This window comes from Gracilinanus agilis, chromosome 2, assembly GCF_016433145.1.
Source record: "Gracilinanus agilis isolate LMUSP501 chromosome 2, AgileGrace, whole genome shotgun sequence".
Classification (NCBI taxonomy): domain Eukaryota; kingdom Metazoa; phylum Chordata; class Mammalia; order Didelphimorphia; family Didelphidae; genus Gracilinanus; species Gracilinanus agilis.
In genome coordinates this window covers 650,280,905-650,293,171 of record NC_058131.1, presented here as the reverse complement: position 1 = coordinate 650,293,171, position 12,267 = coordinate 650,280,905, and the positions used below count along the sequence as shown (strand labels likewise).

At 40.0% G+C, this 12,267-nt stretch overlaps 1 protein-coding gene across 1 annotated transcript in view; it reads left to right on the top strand.

The window, feature by feature from the left end:
- The first annotated feature begins 4,723 nt into the window (after nucleotides 1–4,723).
- The window catches only part of GOT1 (glutamic-oxaloacetic transaminase 1), a 28,405-nt gene continuing 20,861 nt past the window's right edge, over nucleotides 4,724–12,267 (top strand). The window contains exon 1 of the mRNA XM_044665758.1: nucleotides 4,724–5,000. Coding sequence (XP_044521693.1) covers nucleotides 4,724–5,000 — 277 coding nt within the window. The remainder of the gene's footprint in view (nucleotides 5,001–12,267) is intronic.

The window sequence follows — 12,267 nt, the reverse complement described above, 5'->3', positions numbered from 1 at the left end:
TTGGGGAAAGTGCACTATCAGGCCCGGAAAAGTTCTGAGGAGGCTAATTTCCAATATATTTCTCCTTTGAAAAACCATGGGATTGGAGCTTGTTTGAAAGCCATTCAACCCCAAGACAGCACAGGCCTATGATAAAAAGGCTCCTTTAGGATTATGCTCTCAACCTAGACTCTAGACAACAAATCTCCAGGCCTATTTACATTTTACATATTCCAAATAATCTCCAAAAGGAGTGTACCAACATAAAACAATCTGGGGAAAATCAGAGCCTTTTTGATTTGATTTTAATTTTTTAATTTTTAATTTTTTTGTTTTACTTGATATTCTTGACCTTTTGTTCTTCCAGATGAAATTTGTAACTCATTTTTCTAGCTCTACAAAATAATTTTTTGGTCACTTTGTTGGTATGGCATTGAATAAGTAAATTAATTTAGGTATAATTATAATTTTTATTATTTTGGCTCAGCCTATTCATGAGCAATTAATATTTTTCCAATTGTTTAGATCTGACTTTGTGTAAAACGTTTTGTGATTGTGTTCATATAGTTCCTGGGTTTCTCTCGACAGGTTGACTCCAAGTATTTTATATTGTCCATGGCTACTTTAAATGGAATTTCTCTTTTTATCTCTTGCTGCTGGACTTTGTTAGTAATGTATAGAAATGCTGATGATTTGTATAGGTTTATTTTATGTCCTACAACTTGTTATATTGTTCATTTTTTCAACCAGTTTTTTTTAAGATGATTTTCTAGGATTCTCTAAGTATACCATCATATTATTTGCAAAGGATGATAATTTTGTTTCCTCATTACCTATTCTAATTCTTTTAATTTTTCTTCTCTTATTGCTGTATCTAGCATTTCTAGTACAATATTGAATATAATGGTGATAATGATAAGCATCCTTGTTTTACTCCTCTTATCAAGGAAGGCTTCTAGCTTATCCCCCTTATGCATAATGTTTGCTGATAGTTTTTGATAGATACTACTTATCATTTTGGGGGAAGCTCCATTTATTTCTATGTTCTCTAGAGTTTTTAATAGGAATAGGAGTTGTGTTTTACCAAAAGTTTTTTGCATCTATTGAGATAATATGATTTCTGTTGGTCTTATTATTGATATGGTTAATTATACTAATATTTTTCCCAATATTGAACCAGTCCTGAATTCCTTATGTAAATCCCACCTAGTCATAGTGAATGATCCTTGTGATATATTACAGTAATTTTCTTCCTCGTGTATTATTTAAAATTTTTTTTATCATTGTTTATTAGGAAACTTAGCCCATAGTTTCCTTTCTCTGTTTTTGCTCTTTTTGATCAGGTATTAGCACCATATTTGTGTCATCAAAGGCTTTTGGTGTGACTTCTTTGCCTATTTTTCCAAAGAGTTTATTTAGTAGTGTAATTAGTTCTTTAAATATTTGATAGAATTCACCATGAAACCATCTGGCTCTGGGGATTTTTTCTTAGGGAATTAATTAATTGAGGGCTCATTCAATTACTTTTTCTAAGATTAGATTATTTAAGCATTCCATTACGTCTTCTGTTAATCTGTGCAAATTATATTTTTGTAAATATTTATCCATTTGGCTTAGATTGTCAGATTCATTGACATATAATTGGGCAAAATAGCTTCCAATAATTACTTTGATTTCCTCTTTTCCTTTTTCCCCTTTAATTGCCCTTTTCTTTTATGATAATTTGGTTTTCTTCTTTCTTTTTAAAAATAAAATTAACTAATGGTCTATCAATTTTATTGTGTTTTTTAAAAAAATAAAACCAGCTCCAACTTTATTTATTAGTTCAATGGTTTTCTTACTTTCCATTTTATTAATCTCTCTTTTGGTTTTGTATAATTACCACAGGGATTGTATAATTGTCATAAAACTAAAAAATCTTTTAAGAAAAAAACATTTCAGGAAAAGGAGCTCAATAACTCTTTGAATCTAGAAGACAAATTGTTTGAAGAAGGCATAATGAAGATGGCTGAAGAAAACCTCCACAGCATCAGAAGATCTAGAACAAACTTTGGAGTATAACTGATTGAACTTTGGGGGATTGAACACAAGTATTTTGAATGTATGTCATAGGGGATTGCCCCCCTAATTGGCGTATTGTCAATGCACCTAGCAAACATTGGTTTGCTCTCTCTCTCTTTCTATCTCTTTTATTTCCCTCTTATCTCTAACTATTGAATATTGTATGCACCTTTAGCTAGAAAATCTTTAGAGATACAAGATAGTTATGTAAAATGATTCATTGGGGAGACTAGTCTCCCAAAGAATCACAGGGGGGATTGTGAAAGGAAATTCTTGGTTCTCTTTGTCTATTCTGCATTTACACTTGTGAAAAGGGAATTCTTTGTTCTCTTTGCCTAGTTGGAGTTAAAGCTTTGGTTAACAATAACTTAAGTGCCCCTACTTAGTACCTCACTGGATTGTGAGGACAGGATTAACTCTCCTTTGTCTACTTTTGAATTAATCAACAAAAAGTGAATACATCCATAACTGACCCTAAAGTATGGGAAACTCTTACTACAGGAGTTTGCACCTCCAAAAGGAAGTCTGCAACCCACATGCTAACTGGGCAATAACTCAGTAACATGCAAATCCAAACTGAATGACAACTCAGAAACGTGTGAATACTAGGAGAAAATATCTATACTAGTCCTTATCCAGGAGGGAAGGTAGTGAGCAACTATGAGGCCTTCTCCAAGATGGAAGCTAGTCTCTTAGGAAACTAGGAAAGTAGTCAGCCCTTTTCACTCACCCAACAAAGCAGTCCATGAGTCAGAATCTAAGTTGATGCCACGATCCAAGCCTTAATCTCCAGTGAAGTTCCCTTGAAGACTATCTTCAGGAGACACTCTCCATCAGACTCAACTTCATGAGACTGCCTCAGCCCCAGGATTTTGTGGCTTTTATGGTGGTTTCCTGTTCTTGCCCCTTTTCAAAGGGACCAATCACAGTTTCCAAATTGTCTAGCCTTGCCCAGGGGCAGTGTCTGTGGGATTGACTTCTCACCTCTAAAAATATTCATAGCAGCTCATTTTGTGGTGGCAAAGAATTGGAATGAGGGGATATCTATCCATTAGGGATTGGCTGAATAAACTGTGGTATGTGATGATGATGGAATACTCTTGTGCTATAAGAAATGATGAACAGGATGATTTCAGAAAAACTTGAAAAGATTTATATGAACTGATTCAAAATGAAGTGAACTGAACAAAAACATGTACACAGTAACAGCAATATTTTACAGTGATCAATTGTGAATGATAGCTATTATTATCAGCAATGCAATGAACATAGACAATTTAAAAGGGCTCATGATAAAAAATGTTATCCATCTATAGAAATAATGGAGTCTGAATGCTGATCCAAACATACTATTGTCAACCTGAAAATAAAAAGGATTACCAAATTAGCCACAGGAGTCTTTAATCAGGGTTGAGGAACTGCTGCTCCCTTCCAGCTGTCTAGTCTTCCTTCTTTAAGGCAGAAGGAGCAAGTTTAACTAATTCAAGAGTAATCTGAGGGGGCCAGAAACTGGGAGGAGTAACTAATATTTGATGAGATCAAAAGCTCTGGATGCGATTAAAGTGGATTAAGAGGAGTGACTGGGAGGAGCCATCCTGATTAAACTCCTATCAAATCAAAGTCTCTAGGAGTGGTAAATTTTCAGCTATCACAAGATTTGCACCAACCATAATTTGGTTGCACTATGGGGTGCAAATAGTCCCTTAGGTTAACTGCATTTAACACTATTTTGTACTTTTTTTATTTCGTGTTTTTGTTGTTGTGGTTTGTGTTTTCTTTCACAACATGACTAATATGGAAATGTTTTACATGACTGCACATGTATATCAAACTGCTTGCCTCTCAGGGAGGGAGAGAATATGATCATAAAATATTTAAAATATATATTTAAAATGTGTTTTTACGTGTAATGGGGGAATATTATTATTTTTTTAAAAATCTAGGCTCTGGCAGTCACTACAACTCGTGTAGAGCAAGACATGAACTGTACGACTCCTCAGCTAGAAAAATTAAGGTTTTGGATTTCTCACAGGTCTAAACAACCCCTTTGACTTCTCATTCCCAGGCGCAGAAACCTCCAGTCCCTCTGGCATCAGGAGCTAGACACACATAGCCCGCGATTATCAAAAGGAGTGCCCAGTCGGGGGACGTGCCCAAGGTCGCTGAGCTCGCCAGGCTGAGCTCCGATGCCCTTGACCCTTTTTATGTGGCGGGTTAGTTTATGGTAGGTTCCAGAAGATAGCTGGAAACAGCGGATCCCCAGCTGGGGGTGGGAGTGCCAGACGCCCCCAGGGTCTCCTCTCTAAGGTTAAGTAAGAGGGCAGAACTATGGACGCATTAAGGTGCCCCCTTCGCGCGCTCTGGGAGTTCTGGCTACAACCCGCGCATAACAGAAGCTCGGTTCTCTTACGTTCACTCTACTCCCGCCTCCCCCTATTATGGCGTCCCAGCCGCCCGGAATGACGTCTCTAGCCATAGGAGAATCTTCCTGTCACTTGAACTCTAGCTCCCGCCCACACCTTAGCCGGCTCGGGCTTCCCCCCTCCCTTCCTGGCTTCCCCACTATCAGACCGGCCCCGAAGATTGGCTCTGCCCAACGAGACGCCCGCGGCAGGCTGAGTGAAGCGGCGAGTTCCCGCCTTCTCCTCTGCGATTGGATTTCGCTTGGCCCTGCCCCGGCGGGATGGCTGATCGCGATTGTCTCCTCCCCCAGCGCCCGTCTATGCGTACCATGCGCGAGAGGCTTGTGTCTCCTGTCAGGGACTTCAGGATCGACGCCTTAGGAGCCGGAGCTGGTACTGGACCGGGAGGAGTCCGCGCTCTCGCCGCTGCCCTCGGCCTCACCATGCCTGTGTCCATCTTCGCCGATGTGCCCCAGGCCCAGCCTGTTCTTGTCTTCAAGCTCACCGCAGACTTCCGCAAGGACCCGGACCCCCGCAAGGTCAACCTAGGAGTGGGAGGTGAGGATGCTGCGGGGTGGGGGTGGGGAGGCAGCAGCAGCGCCCTTGCACCCGGACTGCCCTGCAGCTGTCAGCAGCCTCGGACTTCTGGGACTACAACATGTGGGGAAACTGAGGTAGGCAGTAGCGGGCTCCAAGTTGGGACCAACCCTGCAACGGGCGGGTCTCTCCGGATGCGGGGGCCTAGGAGACCACGTTATTGTGGGATTGCAGCCGAGATGCAGAATAGCGTTGACACTGGACCGATCTTGAAGAGACCTTGATCTTGGCGAGGGTCAAGGTTCAGCTTTGACTGCAGGGATCAGTTTCAGGGCCTGCTGGCTGTCGTCTTGGCTGCATGGTCAGGTACCCCGAGTCTATTTCCGGGGCCCCACGAGAAAGGCGTTTGGACTGAAGAGATAGCAGTAAATTTAGTCCTTAGATCCAGCAGTACTGGTTGTGTGACCTTGGGCCAAATCCTCTGCTGGCAGACTCAGGGATTCCTCCTCGTTCATTAGCATAATAATACCCTCACTTTCTCCTCCAGCCTGAAAGAAAAAAGTGTTTTGGAAGGGTTGGGGCTGTGAGGCTTAGGGAGGGTTTGGTGAGAACGGTGACAGCCCCTTCCGCCAAGACACGCCTCTCTTGTATTCTTGTGACCTTGAGCAAATTCGCTAGCAGAGATACAGGCCAAAGACATCCTGCTGAGGTCTGAGAATCACTGTGAGCTTCGTGACCGTGGGACTCTGCGTCCTCGTGTGCTAGATTGAAAGGGTTGGTCGAGATGGCCTCGGAGGCCGGGTCTTATGTGCTACTTCATTCAGCACCCCCTTATGGATGTTTCTTCTTTCATACGTTATCTCTTGCCTTGTCTGTCCAACAGGTTGACAAATAGAAGGAGAAATAGCTTGTGAGAAGACGAATAGGTTAAGAGGGTTAAAGATGTGAGGAAAGAAAAATGCATTATTTTTTCTATTGAAAAATATATGGAAAATGCACATATTTTCTTTTTGTTATTAAGCAAAGGGTGAGTCCAGAGTGGGTTTGGAACCGGGTTTTTCATGACTGTTGGTGTTCTTTTCTGTGTATGATTCAGAAACACTGCCACCTGTACATAAGAACCCATTTTAGGGATAAGAGAAGGCTAGAGACAAAATGTGTTATCAGACAATAGACTGAAGGAAGTGTTCATTTGAATTATCCCAAGTAGTAGTGGGATGGTCACCTGCAGACAGTTCTTTGCTCAATCCTGTAATAAATAAATTCTGCTGTGGTCTTTTTCTATTCTGGAGAAATGGTGTTAATCTAAGGAGAATTCTACACAAAACAAAAAACCTTAATGGGAAATTATTTGTTTTTCCTTATATTGTAATATATTCATTTCTTTGGTTCTAAAGACACAAGTCCAAATGAGTTATTTCAGCATTTCTTGATATAGAATAGATATAGTCTGCCTTTTCTAGTCTGAAGCCCTTGACTTAGGGCTAGAAAATAATTGTGGAAACAGTGTGTGTGTTTTTTTAACCCTTGCCTTCTTAGTATCAATTTTTTTTTAAACCCTTACCTTCCATCTTGGAGTCAATACTGTGTATTGGCTTCAAGGCAGAGGAGTGGTAAGGGTAGGCAATGGGGGTCAAATGACTTGCCCAGGGTCACACAGCTGGGAAGTGTCTGAGGCCAGATTTGAACCTAGGACCTCCAGTCTCTAGGTCTGGCTCTCAATCCACTGCGCTACCCAGCTGCCCCCCTTAGTATCAATTTTAAGAGAGAAGAGTGGCAAGAGCTAGGCAATCTAGATTAAGTGACTTGCTCAGAAGTATCTGAGATCATATTTGAACCCAGGTCCTCCCAACTCCAGGCCTAATACTCTCTTTACTGTCTTCTTTGGCTGCCCCTGTTTTTGTGATTAAAAAAAAAAAAAGGTTATTGGGACTGATGTCTTTGTAGCTCTCTTTCCAATTTTCCAAAACCTATTTTATTAGGGGTGAGGTGGGGATTCCTATTATGTAAACTCTTACTATCAGTTTACCTATGGCCACACAACCACATCAGAAGAACTTGAAACCAGATCTTTACTGACTGCAAGAATAACCCTCCAGACACTTCATCCTTAAGATTCAGAATCAAAGAATCATACATTTCCAAAGGTTTAGAAGACAGTCTAGTTTCTCATTTAAGAGATGAGGAAACTGAGCACAGAGATATAAAATGAAGTGTCCCCAAATTCACATTCAGCAGCATTATGATAGTATTTTTAGCATGTCATGTGAAGTCTCTCAGAGACATCTGGACTCTGGGTATTAAAAATCTGTCTCTCTATTTACTACCAAGTCTTCACTTAGGGCAGCACTGCTGTCGTGGTGATCTAACCAATTATACATTGTAGCTGTGGATTATTGTGTTTTTAATTTGTATGTTGCTACTGTGTCCCCAGGGTGTAATTTTTAGGACTGTGGAAGAAAATAGGGGAGATGTCCAGCCTGCTCTACTTGTGATGGTTACATTTTACTGCTAATATGTCGATATGATTACAGCAATATAGTGGACACTAGCCTTTAATCAGAAGGCCAGCATTTGAATTCTAGTTACACTTAACTACTGCCTGAGCATGTAGCTATGACTCTCTATGCCTGGTTCTTCTTATCTAGAGAATGGGAATAATAATAATACTCTTTGGGTTGTAGAAAAAAAATGCAATGTAAATCTTAATGGATTGACAGCTAAATGGCACAGTGGATAGAGCATTTGACCTGGAATCAGGATTCAACTTCTTGAGCTTAAATCCACCCTCAGATACTTACTAGCTGTGTAACACTAGGCAGATCACTTGACCCTGTTGGCCTCAGTTTCCTCATCTGTAAAATGAGCTGGAGAAGGAAATGGCAAACCACTCCAAGTGTTTTTGCCAAGGAAATCTAAAATGGGGTCATGAAGAGTAAGACAAGAAGGTTGGAATGCCTGAACAACTACAACATTCCATTAATAAACATTTTCTAAGGGCCGACTATGTGCAGGCACTGTGCCTTTAAGCACTGGGGACACAAAGGAGACCAGTCCCTGCTCTCAAAGAGCTCACTGATGAGAAGACAACATTTAAACAACTACATACAAATAAGCTATCTACAGGGTAAAATGAAGATAATCACAGAAGGAAGGCAGTAGCAATTAAGGGGATCAGGAAAGACTTCTTGCAGAAAGTGGAATTTCAACTGGAATTAGAAGGATGCCAGGAAGCCAGGAGGCAGAGATGAGGAGGGAGAGCATTCCAGGAATTGGATTGACATAGGAAATGCCTGAACTGGGGAGATAAAATATCTCATTGGAAGAAGAGCAAGAAAGTCAATATTGGTGGAATCTAAGAATTGGGGTGTAAGGTTGGAAGAGTTCTTCCTGACCCAGGCTACCTTTTGTTATAATTTAAACAAAACAAAATGTCACAATGTAATACTTTGTGATGTTAATTCTTCATGGATAAAAGGAGCTTTGTAGACATAATCTCCTTTGATCTTTTGGACAGTTGAGGGGAGCTAGATTTTTTTCTTGTGTCTCATAGTATCTTAATTCCTTAAATTACTATTTCTTTCTGTTGTATAGTATTCCTAAAACCCTAATGTAGGCAAGTCACTATATATAAGACTCTCGAGAATCATATAATTTTCTGTGCTTGTCCTTATTTTCTAATACAGTGTAGTTCTTAGTTCTCATTTCCAAAGGGAAGTGGATATAGCCAGGAAAGGAATAGGGTGTGGCTGGTGTGCATGTCCTTGGAGGATGTCCATGAATGATTCCCTGGACCTTATTTATTGCCTCCTTTGGATTCTCCTGTTTTTGTTGTGGTTGTTTGTTTGTTTGTTTGTTTTTGAAACCCCAACCTTCCACCTTAGAATCAATACACTGTGTATTGGTTCCAAGGCAGAAGAGTAATAAGGGCTAGGCAATGGGAGTTAAGTGACTTGCCCAGGGTCACACAGATAGGAGGAGTCTGAGGTCAGATTTGCAGGTCTCTAGGCCTAGCTTTCAATTCACTGAGCTACCCAAGCTCTGCCCCTGGGTTCCTGTTAAAAGGGTATCTTAGTTTATTGAAGTCTTGCTTACTTCTAAAAAGGCAAAGATCCTGGAGGCAAATCTTCCACAGGGCTGTAAAAACTGATCATAGATAACTTCTTCATATTGAAACCCTTTAGCTCTTGTCTGATCCAAATACATGTGGGCTGGGAACTGTATGGGAAGAAGAGGAAATAGGAAAAGGTAGAGAACAAGTATTAGTATTAATTAGGCTTCCATGTGTAAATTTGTATTTACTCTCAAAAAATGCAAAAGATTTTTTCAAGGATTCTCTGAGCATACTAGAAGGAAGTTATATAACCATAGATATTTCTAGATTTCTTTATATAAAGGACATAAAGAAAATTGGTCTCCTGACTTTTTGATTTTACTCCTTTTTTAGAGTCAATTATATTATTTAACTTAATCATCCACCTTATTCACCATTCTTGGCTCTGAATGACTTTGACTTGCTACCAGAAATGATGAAATCCACCCCACAAAGATTGAAGACCTGTTATCACCACACAAGAATGTCCTCTAAGCCCTTAAGGAGAGCTACTATAAAAATAGAATGAGTGGTAGCTTCCTTGCAATGAATATGTAGCTTCCATTTATTTAATTTGTAAACCTTTACCTTCTGTATTAGTATCAGTTCTAAGACAGAAGAGCAACAGGAGCTGGGCAATTGGGGTCACACAGCTAAGAAATATCTAAGACCACATTTGAACCTAAGTCCTCCTAATTCCAGACCTGGTTCTTTATCCACTGTGCTATCTAGCTTCCTAATGTGAATACTCTAAAGGGAACCACACTGTTAGATTTATAAGTTTTGGCATTTAAAAAAAAAAAACCAAAAATGCTATTTTAAGTAATATTTCATAAATTAACCTTTCCTTAAACAAACAAACAAACAAAACTCTTATCTTCCATCTGAGAATTGATACTGTGTATTGGTTCCTAGGCAGAAGAGTGGTAAGGGTAGGCAATGGGGGTCAATTGATTTGCCCAGGGTGTCACAGCCAGGAAATGCCCGAGGCCAGATATGAACCCAAGACCTCGCATCTCCAGGGTTGGTTCTCTATCCATTCAGCTACCTAACAGTCCCCTTCCCCACCCCCAAACCCTTTTTATAATAGGACTATGATGAATAAAAAAGTGTGTCTTTAGATGTGCAAAAACTAAGCATACCAAAGAGGGGTCAGTCCTCAAAGAGTTTATATTCTGATTGGAGGAGATAACAGATACTGGGCCAGGGCCACCAAGAAAGGGAATTTTGGTTTAGGAAGGCACAGACATGGTAAGTGGAGTCATATGACAGTTGATTGTTAGGCTGAGTGTGTATGTTTTGATTTCAATCAATTAAATTTCCCCTGGTAACCTTTTAGATAAGATGATGAAGCATGACCTGAGTGGACATGCCTTTGGGTGGTTTCATAGGATCTGGTTTGGTGTAATGAAAAGAACATTGGACTTGTGTTGTTGTAAATAAAGTACTTTATAAATCATAATGGTTTTAAAAACCATAACCATAAACCATAAAAATGTGAATTACTGCTACTACTTATCTTCCCTGAGTGTTGATTAGTGCCTTTCTGTCAACTTAAAAGCAGCTTTATGACTGTGCTTTTTGGTCCTGTTCCTTTTGCCCCCCCTTATCAGTGTGTTTACTTTTGTTAGCTGGAGAAAACATTCCAAAGCAAGGGCTCTTAATGGAATAATGTGGAAAGAAAAGACCAAACAGAACCGTTTCCCCACTCGGTCCTGGGCCATGCTCTCTCATAGCACAGAGACTGTTGCTGGGAATAGTGTATGCACTTAAGGAACATACATGTCTATGGGTACTAATGGAAGGGGTCATATACAAGGAGAAAAATGTGCCTCCCATGTTACAGGCCTTATTTTTTCTTTTTCTAAATCTTTACCTTCTGTCTTAGAATCAGTGTTAAGCATGAAGGCTGGGCCCTTAGGGTTAAGTGACTTGCCTGAGGTCACACAGCAAGAAAATGTCAAGCCAGATAGGAACTCAGGTTCTCCTAACTCCAGGCCTGACTACCTATCTGCTGAGCCACCTTGCTGCCCCTAGGCCCTATTCTTTTCAACGTATTAATCAATAATTTGGATTAATGCATGCTTATAAGTGTGTGGGTAATTTACTGAGGAGAACTAATCGGATAGGTGATAGCATAATGATTCAGAGCAAGTCCAACAGACCAAAAACCTGCCTTGAGTCGAGTGCATTGAAATTGATTAGAGATACGTATAAAAAACTTGATTTAGTTTTTTTAGCGAGTTGTTTAGGCATAGAGCGGGACATGCATGACTACCCAGCTCTTCATTTGAAAAAGATTTGAGGTTTATTTGATTACCAACTTAATGTGAAACAAACTAATACAGCTACTAGAAAAATTGACACAATCTTGGGCTCCATTAATGAAAAAAAAATTGTCTCTAGATCATGGGAAACACTAGTCCCATTGTCTTCCACGTTGCTTAGGGAATATCTGGAATATTGTGCTCAGTTCTGGGTGCCACGACTCAGGAGTGACATTGCTAAACCAAAGGTGAACGATTGGAATGATAAGAGGTCTGGAAGAAGAGGAAGAGCAAAGGGGACAGCAGAATAACTGGTTTTTAGATAATAGAAAGGTTGTCATGCAGAGGAAGATGGTGTGTGCTTGGGTCTGTGCTACTGTGGAAGTCAGAATTAAGAACAGAAGTTATGGGGAAACATTTTCAAATTATATAAGAAAAACCTTTTTCTTAGAATTATTACAGTAGTCTTAATAGTACAATAAGCGATATCATAGAACCTTAAAGGTTGTCTCATGCAATCCCTTCATTTTACAAGTGAGGAAATAGCCTCAGAGAATTTAGATGGCCTATCCAAAGTCACATAGATAATAAATAGGTAGCATGGCTCAGACTAGAATTCAGATCTTCTAAAACTTAGAGGTAGTTTGGCTCACTGGAAAGTGTGCTGGATTTGTAGTCAAAAGGACCTGGATTGGTAATCCTGCCTCTACAGAGCAGGAACACCTTTGTGGTCTTGGGAAAAGTCACTTAATCTCATCTGGAAAATGAAGGTTTAGAGATTAGATAACCTCTGAGATCTCTCCTAGCCCTAGATCTCTGATCTTTCCATCACATTGCATAATTCTTTTTAGGTACTGAACTATTGTCACAAAGGCACATAAGCATCATCCATGGCCTATTTGTTAGGGACAGTCCAGAGGAGATCCTG